General features: G+C 38.1%; 1 protein-coding gene across 3 annotated transcripts in view; it reads right to left on the bottom strand.

The window, feature by feature from the left end:
• Window positions 1-15284, bottom strand: part of Slc44a1 (solute carrier family 44 member 1) — a 175632-nt gene that overhangs the window by 113092 nt on the left and 47256 nt on the right. For all 3 annotated transcript variants that reach the window (XM_042695029.1, XM_042695035.1, XM_042695026.1), the window contains exons 2-3: window positions 12425-12514; window positions 1451-1593 (exon numbers count right to left, since the gene is read on the bottom strand). In XM_042695029.1, the coding sequence (XP_042550963.1) occupies window positions 1451-1593; window positions 12425-12514 (233 nt within the window). The remainder of the gene's footprint in view (window positions 1-1450; window positions 1594-12424; window positions 12515-15284) is intronic.

The raw sequence follows: 15284 nt of genomic DNA, 5'->3' as shown, positions 1-15284 counted from the left end.
TATTCATTATTGTCACTTAAAGTTTGTGTACTTGAACTGCATTACCTCTTCCTCATTAAAGGGAGAAAAGCCTTGAGAAATGACCATTCTCATTTTTTCAAGTCCGTGAAATTATCAAATAACATCTTATATGGAAGGGCCAAGTTTGAACAGCAGATTTATATAATAATAAAGTTATTAAGCATTATCTTCCTGAAAAATGCTTGCTATTACTTTACTAAAAAGAAGAAAGTTTTTCTCTACATAGCCCTTGTCTATAAAGCATATTAGACTGATTAGTTGTTATCTCAAAATTACTTTTGTCAATTCTGAAGACCTGGTTTGATATATGAAATATCTCACTGTTTGATGGGTTGTACATATACAGTTTACACAATTATTCTGGAAACATAGATAAAATAAATCACATGAAATATATTCCTACCATAAACATTAAAAATGAAATAATAGTTCTTTGGGGGGAAAAAAAAGGCAATTAGGAAGTTCATGAAATCTACAGGATGAATACTGAAAACCCACAATAGACTATATAATCTGACAAGAAAAAATGTATTTTTTATAAAACTAGAAAGTAATATGTACTTATAAAGGATGTATTACAAAATGTTATTTTGTAACTTCAATGTCTTAATAGGCTTTTTTTTTTTTTTTTTTTGGTCAGTCGTGGGGCTTGAACTGTCTGGGCTTGGGTGCTATCTCTCAGCTCTTCAGCTCAAGGCAAGTGCTCTACAGCTTGAGCCATAGCACCACTTCTGGTTTTTTAGTGGCTTATTGGAGATAAGAGTCTTACGGACTTTGCTGCTCGGGCTGGCTTTGAACCGCGATCCTCAGATCTCAGCTTCCTGAGTAGCTAAGATTACAGGCATGAGCCACGGGCACCCGGCTTTCAATAACCATTTTTATCCCTCTATTTCTCATCAAGTATTATGCTAGGAGGGAAAAAAAACCTATGAGCCTTTCTAGATTAAAACTTAGTACACAACCTAAGGATTAATGAGATAACAATACAAAAATGATTCGAGTATACAATTTAAAAGCAAAAATAAAAAGCACCAAGAGAAGTCATTTAAAGATATTCAATATATATTATTTTTAAAGCAGTAAGAAAACAAAATTAAAAAAAAACCCTCCCCTGGGGCTGGGAAGTTGGCTCAGTGGTAGAGCGCTTGCCTTGCATGCCTGAGGCCCTGGGTTCGATTCCTCAGCACCACATAAGCAAAAAGAAAAAAGCCGGAAGTGGCGCTGTGGCTCAAGTGGTAGAGCACTAGCCTTGAGCTGAAGAGCTGAGGGACAGCGCTCAAGCCCAGAGTTCAGGCCCCACGACTGGACCCCCCCCCCCCCAAAAAAAAAACACCCTCCCCAAACAGAAAAATAAAAAAGCAAAGCAGGGATTCTTATCAGTGCCTCCTTCAAAGTTTCCATAGTGTTCATCATCAGCAAGTCTACTCACTTCCGGTGGGTGTGGTCCATGCCACTGTTTGGTATTGCTTCCAACTTTGCATTTCTCTGGCCACAGATATTTCCATAGCTGTCATATCCTGACACTAGTCTTGCTGCTGCACCTGTTGCTACTGAAAAGCCACAGATAAATCCCTAGGAAAGAAAAAGAAAAAAAACACATAAATAAACCATTCAAAATAATCCACATTCATTACTGGATATGATAATGAGCTTCTTTTGTCTATTGAAGGAAACAAAGAGCTATCTTTCCTTCGTACAAACACTATTCCACTATGTTCCCTGGACTTCATATAATCAGTGCAAAGAAATCCACAGGGAAATACTATTTACTACCATAACAAAACAAATCCCAAGCTTCTACAGCATAAGATTGTTTTTGTATTTTATAATAATTAATTATTATTATTATTATAACAATAATAGTTTCTTTATATTGAACACCTGCGCAGTGGCAGGCTGTATTTTGATGCTTATCATACATTATCTCTAATCCTCAGGATGAAGATACTGAGGCCCAGAGAGGTTAAGTAAACTACCTGAGGCTACAGAAGCTTGTAATAACTAGAGCATAAAATTTTTTAAAAAGCAGCTGTCTTAGTTTCATTTTGTTCTAAAAGAACTCTGTTAAGGGAACAACACCAAAGGATGAAAGGAAAAAAAAATTCAAAGAACAATAGGTAAGTAGGTTTTGAATCATTATCACTTCAGCACACACAGCACTTTTATCCTTCCTACAATAAAGCTGCATACATGCCAAATAATGACATCATAGAGTGCTGTCATGCTCTTAATACTGGAGACTAGACAAGAGCAAGTAAGGTATTGGCTTTGTGTACTGCAAAAATCACTTTACTTCATAAGAATATATTTCTTCCTGGACCATATCAGATGTGCTAAACCAAGACTGTACTAGCCAGGATAAGGCAATAAATGTCTACACTTAACCACATGTTACTAAGTATGTGAACTGGAAGATGAAGTGCTACTGATAAACTGAATGTATTGAGGAGAAGACTAGGGTTAATAAAGATTGTGTAATATGGCTATTTAAAGGGTAAGCTTCTGTAATCTTTAATAAAGCGGCTAAGAAGGCAGAGATTATTACTGTTCAACTCATCATAGTCAACTATCATAAGCAGTTCTTATCTACTGTATTGCTGCTAGATCTCAGACAATAGAATAAATACTTGAAGATATTCCAGAGAAAAGTGTGTTTCTCCTTTAAGAACACTTACCTAAAAAGCCAAATTCTTTTTCCTAAATAACTCTTCTACTTTCATTTTGCAGGTAATGAAGTGAGAGAGATGTGAGTCTAGCTCCCTACAACAGAAATTTTTTAAAACTACACTTTGTGAGAAAGTAGACTCACTGTAGAGACTATGCTTGGTTTGTTATTCTTTAATTCTGATCTCGGCAAGTGATGTCAACTTTCTGCCTCTGTTTACTCACCTGTAAAATGTAGATACAGGCCGTGTTAAAGATGAAATATCATAATACAGTATGGTAACGAATCTGCCTGGCACCAAAGTAGTTGCTGAATGAATATTAGCCACATTGTGATTAGAAGAAAGAAAATACTATAAGGGAAAAATTGTGAGCCTTGGGGTCAAACATGTTACAATGTAATGGTGATATGATGTGACCTTGGACAAATTTGCTTAGTGCTCTGTGCTTTGATGTACTTATCTATGAGTTGTGACCAGAACACCACTTAACATAAAGGCGGGTACAGTAATTATACAAGCTAATATATGCATGCCAGCTAATGCCAGCACTAGGGTCAGGCACAACACTTATTCTCACTTCCTTGTTGGGCCTCTCCCTTTCTCCTGACTGCCACAAGGACACTGTAGGACACTCCTTCCCACCTCACAACTTCAGTCCAATACTAAGACATGAGAAAAAAAACATTAAGCCACTGTACACATATACAAGTACAAATCAACATACCATCTTAAAGAGGGGTAAATATTTGGAGTTTAATGGCTAACCTTTCTACTATTGTCTGGCTCTGGACTGTCCCCCTAAAGGCTCCTATGTTAATACTTAGAGGGTATTGGGGATGGGGGTTGGGGGATAGAGGATGAAATCTGTTACAGATGATCCTGGTGGGGAAGTCTTCAGGTTACTGGGGTGAGGTGTTACTTTGAAGGAGAATGTAGGATCCTGGCCTCTTCCACCTAGGCACAAAGTAAGAGGTTTCATTTCTTCATAATGTGCCACCAGAGATCCAAAACAATGGGTCAACTAATCATGGGCTAAAATCTTCTCATCTCAGGTATTTGTCATGGGAAGTGAAGGCTGACTAATGTCACTTCCAATGTATTTCATCCACAAAAACCATCACTGAATAATAAAGAGAACAGACATAGTATTCAGAGAGACCTGGATACACACTGTCTACACTTACTATCTGTATGGTTTGGATTCAATAACCTATTTAGATTCTGCTCCCTCTTCATCTATATCACAACATAGTGAGATAACATAAATGAGATAACATGAACCAATCCCTAGCCTGTGATCCGTAGATAGTAGCTGTTAGTAGAAGATTTGAATAGAAAAGTCAGACTAAAGAGGGGAGCCACAGTAACTGGGAGACAAACAAAAAACCCTTCAGTTCTCTTGGAATAAAAATGTCTTGGGAGAGTGGGGGAGTAAGAAATAATGTTAGTAATTTTGTTACCACACAAAATTATTTGCAGACCACAATTACAATCTTCTTTCATTACTAGTCTAGAATAGCAATGCTGTTACATTCATAATTAAAGGTTACATTCTTCTTTCATTTCTTATAGGAATTTGCTTATGTTTGATAATAGGTTGTGTTACAGAGTCCCTTAAATGGTTTCTGGCTTCCTTTTCTGACTATTTTTAATAGTATCATTGGACATGTAAATTATCAAAAGCCATCTCACATCACTGTGGAATGACCAGAGTATAAATTATATTACATATATATGCTAAAATGGGACACCGACAGATTTTCACATAAACTTAGTTGCTTGCAGGAACTACTAAGTAAAGAAGGTGAGGCGCTGCTGGAGTGTGGGTGGGGAGAGAGTAAGTTAGTAAGATGGGAAGAAACCATGACTGCTCTCCTAGGGGTTTCCCACATGGTACAAGCCCTGACAACAGGAAACACAGCTAAGTCTAATTAAAATTATAATCTCCTTAAAAAGAAAAATGCTATAACCCAAATTCAAGGAGCAGTATAGTTTCAGAAGTTTACAGAATACACTCAATAATTTAATAGCCCTGCAGAGAGCAGAGGAAAAGACTATTGAACAAAAGGAAATCATAAAAATGGAACAAATGAGGGGAAAAAAAGATGAGGGAAGGTTTTATTAGCATAGAATAGAATCAGCACTAGAGAAAGAACAAGCCTATTAAGTCTTAAAATGATTGAGCTACTCTAGTGCTTTTAGGACAGCTCTTGTGAGAGACAGAAGTAGAAAAATCCACATACAAACAAATGACTCTAATCAGATCAGGCAAACAAGGACATATCAGATCAAGCATATAGGTCATAGGCAGGACTTTACAACTAATTGATATTTATTACCTAAGTGGGAGAAAGACAACATGCTACCTAATAAGCTATGTCATTTTTCCCTTTATGCCACACACAGAGTCTAGTTCTACTGTGGTAAGAACCTTCCCTTCACTTCATCCACTATTAGTACACATTTTAGAACACAATTGTATTTTTACAAGCATCTTTGAATTTCATAACTAGAACTTTTTTACTAAGCAACTGAGCAGGGCAGATGACTTTAGGTTTTTTTTGTATTTTAAATTTTTTCTTCAGGAAAGAGATGAGTCAACAAAAATTACAGTCAGGGCAAGAGGTAGTATATACATAAAATGTTTCAAAATTTAAATATAAGCAGAAATGAGTTGTGGTGACAACTGTGTCCCAGGGGCATAGTTAATTTAATTTAAAAAATAGTGTAGTGCATCATACCTATAATCCCAGCATTAGAGAGACTTGAGGCAAGGAGGATTGAGAGTTCAAAGCCAGTCTCAGCTACATAGTGAATCTGAGGCCAGCCTAAGCCACAGAGTGAGAAGCATCTCAAAACACAAACAAATGAAAACTATGTTCTGATTATTTCTTCCTCAAGTACAAGGTCATTTACCATATACTCTTTATCTCAATAAATGCTTGAAGTCAGTTCCCTAATAACTGATTTGTAAAACCAGTAACATTTAGCTTCTGTTCTTGCTCTTTCAAGAGCCATGGCAGGCTGTTGGAATCCAGCTCACAAGGTATAGCTAAAAGGCTAGTACAAAGCTCCTATGTATGCAAACAAACAAAAAGAAATTTAGAGCTGGTGGCCAAATTTCTAGATTCCTTTAAAGTTTAATTGAAAGCTCTTAGAATGAGGAAAGATGGAAAAAAGACTAATTAAAGTCTAAGAAACATGAAGTTAATAAGTATTTATTGAGCATAGACAAATGCAAGGCTTATCCCAAAAGAACTGAAATGATCTCAAAACAAGAAACAATGAGGCATGAAGGAGCAAAATCAGAATGGCTCAGATTCATGGACAGCAAACAGCAATGAAAGGAACGTGGACAGGAACGCTGAGAACTGATTCTGCTTTTGACACTAACACGCCTTACAAACTCAGTTTCTAAGCCATTTCTTTACTGGTCCCAAGGACTGGACTAGATTAATCTCTCAAGTGCTCTCTTTGCCAAAATTCCATCCTTCTAAAGGAAAGCAAATAGAAAAAAAATTAAGAGTATAATTACAAGAAGAAATCTAAAATCAGTTGGTTTAATTCAGTGACTAAGGTGTGTGGTGGGGAGAACAGTTTAAAAACAAATAGAGTTGGGCTGGGAATGAGGTTCAGTGGTAGGGTGCTCACCAAGTATCCATGAAGCCCTGGGCTCAATTCCTCAGTACCACATACACAGAAAAAGCCCGAAGAGGTGCTGTGGCTCAAGTGGTAGAGTGCTAGCCTTGAGCAAAAGAAGCTCAGAGACAGTGCCCAGGCCGCCCTGAGTTCAAGCCCCAGAACTGGTGCAAAAATAAAATAAAATAAAAATAAAACAAACAGAATTAACTGAAATATACTCAGAATGGTGGAAATGGAAAAAAGTGCATGTCATATATGTTTTACCACAATTTTCTTTTTTAATGGGAGTTAAAAAGAGTGGGTGTTCCTTGTACAAAGTAACCATCTGGAAATTTCTGGCTTGCTGTTCTTTCTATTCTATGATCCTGGCAAAGACCATGTGCTGAGGGATCAACCTCAGTGATCAACCTCAGTTACTGAGATAGAAAGGCCCTGGGACTTATGCTATAAAATGAAAATGATGCTTGAGAGTAATCTGAAAGGACACCAGGGCTCCTCCTTCTAAATCCAGTTCAAGTCTAGATCTTTCTCCAAAATCCTAACCCTGCATTTCCAGCAACATATCCTTATGCACAAATTGTACATGTCAAGAGCTTTTGTTTTCAACCTTTTCCCAAACCATTTTCTGTTCCTGCATATTCTCAATCTCAGTAATGACAGCATTATCTATTATAGAGCACACCTAAGATATTAAAACTCTTCTCTCCAGTCCCTCCCTTGAGATTCCTTACTCCACACTAGAGAAGTCCTGTAGAGATTGTTTGGTCAAAGCCAGAAACATTGATGAAATCATGTTTTACTGGGAAGTGAGGTTATTAGGTCTTACAGGCCTAATAACCTCATGTTCTAAACAAAACCTTTTACTGTTGTTCCTGATTTCAGTCAACATAATAGAATGTACTTATTGAGACCTTCTTCCTCTTCTCTCCTGGGACCGGTGGAGTTACTGTAAAATCAAACAAAATATTTGCGTCTCTGTTTCCTAATGTGTAAAGCAGACAAGGCGGTAACAAGAATGTATAATTCCAGAAGCAGTTATGAGAAAAAATATTTGAGTTTCTAAGTATGAGGTACCTAGCCTGCACTCAGAGAGTAGCAGTAACTATTTTCCAGGTTTGGCATTCCTGTTAGGGCCATCCAGCCTCCTCTCTTCCCTCCATTTTTGTGCTAAGCTGATTGGTCTAGGTAGATCCCCGTTCTCTCTTCCTGTCTTCTATTCTCACATATACTTTTTCCAGAGAAATAATGAGGTTTGATCATACTAGATGACAAGGAACTTTAATCTACATAGTGTAAGTCATTTTTATACTATAGAGGACTTTTTCATTGGGCACAAAATCAGGTGCCTTCTCATTGGTGATACCTGGTACTCTGTTTATCCATCTCAATCAGATTCCCTGATGTATACAGACTGTGGCTAGGAAACGTGAAGGCAATGAGGTAAGATTCAAACTTAGAGTTGACAGAGAGCCTCATTATTCATCCATGACTTGACTCTCACTTTACTGTACCATGGATAACCACTGGTTAGCCTATTCAAGCTCTTTCTTACTTTCCTTTACTATATCACATCATTTCAAGTTTTATTCCTCTTATCTGAACTGCCTTAAATCTCTTCCTTCCCAAGTCATCTTTAATACTGGATACTGGGGCATTCTTTCTAAATCTAGGCATGTTATTCCTATCTCCTAATTTTTCTGTGGCTCATTAGTGCCTACAGTAGGGTCTGCACCTTGCATGAACAACAGAACAACGTGGGAGACATGAGAATCGCAGAGGAGGATGGCATTTTACTTTAAATATCCCAGATGATTCTAATGTATAGCTAAGATTGAGAAACATTTGCATTCTACCTTATCTGAAAATAGAAACTTAGAAGTGCAAACATATATTAGATACTAGATGCCAATAATCCCAGCACTTGTGAAGTAGAAAGAAGACTGAAAAATTCAAGAACAACCTGGGCTACCTAGTGAGACTGTGTCTCAAAATAGCAAAAACAAACAAATACACACACATACATACACACACACACACAGAGAGAAAGGAGGGAAAAAAGAAAAAGAGAAGGGAAGGAGGGAAGTAGAGAAAGAGGAAGGAGGGAGGGAATAAATGGAGTCACATGAATTTTTCTTGAACAGGCTAGGCACATAGTTATGAAATAGTTATGAAAGTCAAACCTGTGCCAAGTATGTTAGCACACACCTGTTATCTCAGCACTTAAGGTAAGTTTAAACAAGGAAGATGATGCTCTCAAGAAGGCTGATACCCAGGGAAATGGATGGACCTGGCACAAATCATGTTAAGTGAGGTAAGCCAAGCTCAAATGGTGCATGCAGTCTCTCATATGCAAAAGCTAGATCTAAAATAAAATGAGACATGCTAACGTATACAGGACTCTAGGCATTCACACATGGTGAGACCAAAGGAGAGCACTCTTAGGGGAGGAACACAAAGGCACAATGTCCATGTGCCTCTAATCATATAAAATAATGCTTGTGGAAATGAATTCCAAGAACTGGAAACAAGAGGTTTTTGTTGTTGTTTTGTTTTCTTTTTGTCTTGTTTATTCACTCATCTATCTTTGAGAGGATGAGAGGGGGCAGAGAAATGGAGGGATAAAGGTTGAACAAATGCAGCAGTGGTACTCACAAGACACTATGTGGAATATGCACCATACAGGAGGGAAAAACTGGGAGAGCACGAGGGAAGGAGTGTGTCCAAAAAGAAATGTACTCATTACTCAACTTATGTAATTGTAACCTTTATAACAATAACAATAAAAAAGGCTGATACCTGATATTATAGGGCAAATGGGGGTACATACCCGTAAGTATGTGAGACTCATCTCCGGTTAACCAGCAAAATGTCAGAAGTGGAGATGCGGGGGCAAGAGGTAGAGCTCTAGCCTTGAACAAAAATGCTAAGAGACAATGCCTAGGTCCTGAGTCCAAACCTCAGTAACACCCCCCCCCACACACACACACAAATAATAATAGTAATTTTATATATAGACTGGGTCTCATCCCTAAGATAACTCATAATGTATATGCAGACATTCCAAATTTTTTTTTTAATCTGAAGTCAGAAACACTGTGGTCCCAAGCATTTGAGATCTGGGTTAGGCTACAGACTAAAACCAGGGAAAAGCAGGGAATGACTTCTAAAAGAAACAAGTAAAACAGGCTGTAAGAAGGCAAAAAAAAATTTTTTTAACCTCTGTTGTGTCCATGTGATAGGCAAAAGAACTTTGAGATTATTTCAACTTCCACACGGCAAAATTTGATGTTAGCTAAATTCCATGGACGTATTCTATTAAAAGACTCATTCCAAAACAAATACTGCTATGCCTGCATTTAAAAGTACACACAGTGGGTCTTAATTACCATCACATTGAAATCAACATTATATTAATTACCACTGCCTTACAAAACGTTTCAGTAAACAAATGATTCCATACTCTCAAGTCCCTTGCAAATGAGTCTATTAACATTAATGACTACACTTTTCTGAGCTATTTCAGTACAGAAAAGCAAAAGCACTTTGGGTGGCATGGTACATGTTTTTATAAACATAATTTGGGGAGGTCAGCTGCTCTGTACTCCAAGGTTATACTTGAGGGGTGGGGAAAAGGCTGTGGCCCAATCTGTTATCAGTCATTGCTGTACTTGGAGTATTTATTTGTGCATGCCACATTTAGTTGCCATTCCATTAAAAGGTCTGGCTTAAGCATTGGGTATTATGATCTTTCCTAAAAACAGTAAATTTGGCAAAAATGCATGCCTATCATTAAAACAAACATTCTTTATCTTATTGGATTTATCACAACTCATAGAAATATACTGCCTCCTTTTTGTTTCTGGGTTAGAACTGGTACCTACAATTGTACCTACTGGTCAACAATATAGTCTTGATTCAGAGAAGGTACTGGTGAGGTAAACAGAGAGACACACAATAAAACTTTCCTATAATTTTTGCTTATAAAGACATAGAGAATAAAATATTCTATAGAATATCTAAAAAAAAGTTTGTCTGTATAAGACAAGTTCTATATAGAGTTCAGCAGACTTAAGAAAGAGAGCAATACTGCAACTGCACAGCTTCCTTGATGAACAGGAAATGAGTAGTAGAAAATATCACTGGCTCAAGTAAAAAGACTGGGCTCTGTTAGCAGCTCTGCCATTAATTAGCAATGTGGACTGGGATTGGTTGATTCCGTCTCTGGGTTTGATGTTTTATCTGTAAAATGAGGGTGATGGACCAGATGAAGAGTTTTAAGTTCTTTACAGTTCTAAACATCAGCAGGCTCTAAACCAGCTATCTGTATATCTTTTTGCCAACCAACACACTGGCACTGATTCTAAAGCCGCTGAAGACTGTATCACTTAAGTTCATCAATTCGGTCTAGTAAATAAGTTCACACCTGGCACTATGCACCAGGACTCGGATTGTTGTCCTCTACATGGAATGGAAAATACTAGGTCTCTTAATCTCTGACCGACAGATGATACTTAATACAGTAGATATAGCAGGCTGTAGAGCTTAGTATGTAAGAGCTGAGGAGGGTAAAGCAATGAACAACAATATCCCATGTAGAAAGAAATAAAGTACTTCAAAACTGGAAGTAATGGTAGATATCACCTAGCGAAAGATTTTTTTTTTTTGTCAGTACTGGGGCTTGAACTCAGGCCTGGGTGCTGTTCTTGCTCCCCTTTATGCTCAGGGCTAGTATTCTACCACTTGAGCCACAGAACCACTTCTGAGTAGTTTAGTAGAGATAAGAGTCTCACAGACTTTTCTTTTCTCAAGTTGGCTTCCAACTGTAATTCTCAGATATCAGCCTCCTGAGTAGCTAGGATTATAGGAATATGCCCAGGTCATCTATCTTTTTTTTTTTTTCTGTGCATGCTGGTCCTGTGGTTGAGCCTGAGTTCAACCTCTACACTGTTTTTGAACTTCTTTTGCTCAAGGCTAGCACTCTACCACTTGAATTAGAGCTCCATTTTTGGCTTTTCTGCTGTTTCTGGGCCTGGGCGCTGTCACTGAGCCTCTTTGTGCTCAAGGCTAGCACTCTACCACTTGAGCCACAGTCCTACTTCCAGCTTTTTCTGAGTAGTTTATTGGAGTTACAAGTCTCATAAACTTTCCTGCTCCAGCTGGTTTTGAGCCATGATCCTTAGATCTCATCAGCCTCCAGCTTTAGCTTTGGCTTTTGGGGGGACTGGGGGCATAGTTTAGTGGAGATAAGAGTCTCACAGACTTTCCTGACCTCATTGGCTTCAAACAACAATCCTCAGATATCAGCTTCCTGAGTAGGTAGGACCTCAGGTGTGAGCCACCAGCATCAGGCAAAACCTATTCTTTTATACATAACAGGTATACCACATCTCTGAGAAGAGAACTCTGACTGGTCCAAAGATGACTATCAGGTTTGTATGAGTAGACTGGGTAAAATATACAGTCCATAGCCAGTGCTTTGCTCACTGTGCCTTTAAGAACATAGTTCAATAAACTCATGGCAAATGACTGGCTTCCTGAAATAAGTTATAAGTCTCTTAACTTTTTTTTTTTTTCAGGTAAGGAGTAGGTTTATTCATCGTTCCAGCTGACACCAGGCCATCTTGGTCCTCCATGTGGTAGGGAAAGGCCTGGGAAAGAGAGCTGGGAAAGAGAAGGGAAGGAAAGAGCTGAGAAAGATCTAGAAAAGAGCAGAGAGAAAGAGCTAGAAAAGAGCAGAGAGAGAGTCTGGGAATGGTGGGAAAGAGAGAGGTAGGAAAGAGAAGAGAGCTGGGAAAGAGAAGAGAAGGAAAGAGCTGAGAAAAAGCTAGAAAAGAACAGAGAGAGCTAAGTCTCTTAACTTTGAACTCAGTTTTCATGTAAAAAACAAAACAAAATCAGAGATACCAATTATCACTGAACTATATGTGGGAAAAAATAAACTGCCTCAATGGAACCTTAGACCATTGATTAAAAGCAGTAAAATATATACACAAGTATGCATATACACCCATATATACAAGTTTCCTCTTTAAAGAAGCTTCCCACTCATCATTTCCTTGGATCATGAGTTCAAATTCAGTTAAGAGTTTCCTTACCATCCCAATGCAGAAGAGGATGAAGAGCAGCAGCCATGGTATATCTGTGCAGCTACGGTCTTCCAGAGGCTTCCATTCTCGTTTGGAACTCTAATTTAAAATACAAAAATAAAGGAACATGGTAAATGTCAAGTTTAGTTAAAATTAGAAAGGCTTTCTCTTTTTTATTCCTACAAATCTAGATCCTTGATTTGCCAGATAAGTTTTATCAAACTTTTGAGAGTAGCCTTCTGAAATGATTTATAAATGAGTTAAGTCCTTTAAGAGCTAAATGCCGGTGGCTTATGCCTGTAATCCTAGCTACTCAGGAGGCTGACATCTGAGGATCATGGTTCAAAACCAGCCTGGGGGCTGGGAAGGTGGCTCAATGGTAGAGTGTTCTTGCCTTGTATGTATAAGGCCCTGGGTTCAATTCCTCAGCACCACATAAGCAGAAAAAGCCAGAAGTGGCACTGTGGCTCAAGGGGTAGAGTGCTAGCCTTGAGCTGAAGAGCTGAGGGACAGCATCCAGGCCCTGAGTGCAGGCCCCACGACCGACCAAAAAACAAACAAACAAACAACAACAACAAAAAAAACAGCCTGGGCAGTAAAGTCCATGAGACTCTTATCCCCAATTAAACATCAGAAAACTGGAAATGGCACTGTGGCTCAAGTGGTAGAGCACTCATCTTGAGCTGAAGAGCTCAGGGACAGCACCCAAGCCCAGAGTTCAAGTCCACAACGAACAACAACAAAAAAAAAGTCCTTCAAATTTGGTCACCTCTTTGATGAAGTCCACCCTAACTTCTTTGGCCAATAATTATCCAGTGGCTTCATCCCTACTTCTGGCCAGGCACAAAACTGAAATCAATGCTTTTTCTCATTGCAATCATGGGAATTATTATTGTTAGCTGAATTCCCAGCAGATAGCCTCAGAAGGGAAGAGTTCAGTTCTCATTTTCCATCATCTAAGATAATGTCTAAGCATTTCTGATATGTTCTCAGTAAGGGATTTGTTTGTTTGTTTTTTTAATGAATAAGTAAATGAACAAGCTCTTCCAACCTCCATCTTAGTGCTTTTTCTTTGTGTGACCAGATGCTAGACTTAAAAAAAAAAATTAGAATGTGCTTTCTGTATGTTCTCTTCTGGAAGGGAGCCCATCAAAATGAATTCCAATACAGGGATAAGTTCTGCTAAAGCAAATAAAATTCAAGGAGAAAAAAAAAATTCAAATTTCCTAGACAATTGTGAACAGCTCCTAAACCACCATCTATGGATTTTCATTCTGCTTCAAAAAAAATAGAAGTTTCTAGATCAAACACAAAATATTAAAAGTTAATTTACAGAGTACTGATTGGAATTACTTTCTTACTGCAATAGTCTTAGGTTCTCAGATCAGATCACAGAACCTGTAACAGTAGAAATATTCTTGAGCTTCCTAATGAGCAAACATCCTTGAGTTTCCCACTCTCTCCTACAAACAGAGCACGGGAGAGAATGAGAAAGCTCAGGGAAAATGTTTGGCAATTACTCTTGGGAAAATAGGTGAAAGAGTCTGGCAACAAAAGCCTATGCTGGCTTCCATCACAAAATCTAAGAAGCCTGTGCAAGACTTGTTCAGCAGTAAGGGAGCTTAACATAAGAAGCTCTCTACTATAACATACTTTGAGTGTAATCGGAATTAGGTCTCTTCTAAAACAACAGTTTTAAACTCTTATTGGCTTTGAAAATTCTGATGAAAGCTACAGATTATTTTCTTACCATATAAATATATAGTCACACAGTTTTCATAAAAGTTCAGGAAATTCAGACTCTAGGTTAAGGAACTCAGCTTTAAACAGGTGCTGGTGACTCAAGCTACAATCCTAGATACTCAGAAGGCTGAGATCTAAGGATGACAGTTTGAAGACAGTCTGGGTACAGAGAAGTCCATGAGACTCTTATCTCCAATTAACCACCAAAAAGCCAGAAGCAGAGATATGGCTCAAGTGGTGGCACATTACCCTTAATCAAAGAAACTCGAGGACAGTGCCCAGGCCTTGAGTTCAAGCCTCAGGACCTGTACAAGAAGAAAAAAATAAAATACTCAGCTGTAAAATAACTGCCTATCAACAAGAAAGGCAAAGAATTGTGAGCTATGACAACTTCTTGACTCCTAAAGCGTTAACTAGATAACTACCTTGTTGCTGCTTTACACTATTCTGGCTATAACAAGAATACTCTGCTTGTTCCCTGACACCCACATGGGAAAACAAAAGATCACTAGTTAGTCATGGAAAATCCCATACTCTAAGACTGAAGCTAACATTAAAACCCAGGAATGAGTAGGCAATTTTTTCCAGAGAAATACAGCAAGGTGGCATAATAGATGAGTGACTTCTCTCTCTGGCGGTGTCATTAGTTAGCTATATGACTTTAGATAAATTGCTTCATCTCTCTAGATGGCAGGAAGGAGTTACATTGGATCGCTTCAGCTCCTCCCAACTCGAAAAGATTGTGACCTGGAATGTACTTTTGTAAAAACAAGAAACAACTGCAAAATATCTTGACATTACTCCCTGTGTTATTTGAACAAGGATGCCTCTTTGCAGTCTGCAGTTTGGAAGACAGTTGTTCACTGTGACTAAAGAATGCTTCTTTGTATTGAATAATTTCAGTATTGAATGATGTCCATTCCAGTAAAATTACTCACAAACACAGAATCTGGGCACTTCCTTAAAATGCATTATATTTACTCTTTGGTAAATTTATAAGGCAAAAGCTACTTTAAATAAGTCCTCTATCTAAAGTACTTAGTCTTAACAGTATTATGGAATGGAGGAGGCCTCAGTTTGATCAAGTCAATCCTTTATCACAACTATTTTCTTAGTATTTTTACTT

This window comes from Dipodomys spectabilis, unplaced genomic scaffold (assembly GCF_019054845.1).
Source record: "Dipodomys spectabilis isolate Male_0828 unplaced genomic scaffold, ASM1905484v1 ptg000006l, whole genome shotgun sequence".
In the NCBI taxonomy this organism is placed as follows: domain Eukaryota; kingdom Metazoa; phylum Chordata; class Mammalia; order Rodentia; family Heteromyidae; genus Dipodomys; species Dipodomys spectabilis.
Note: the sequence above shows the minus strand (reverse complement) of the source record. Positions and strands in the feature narration are given on the sequence as shown.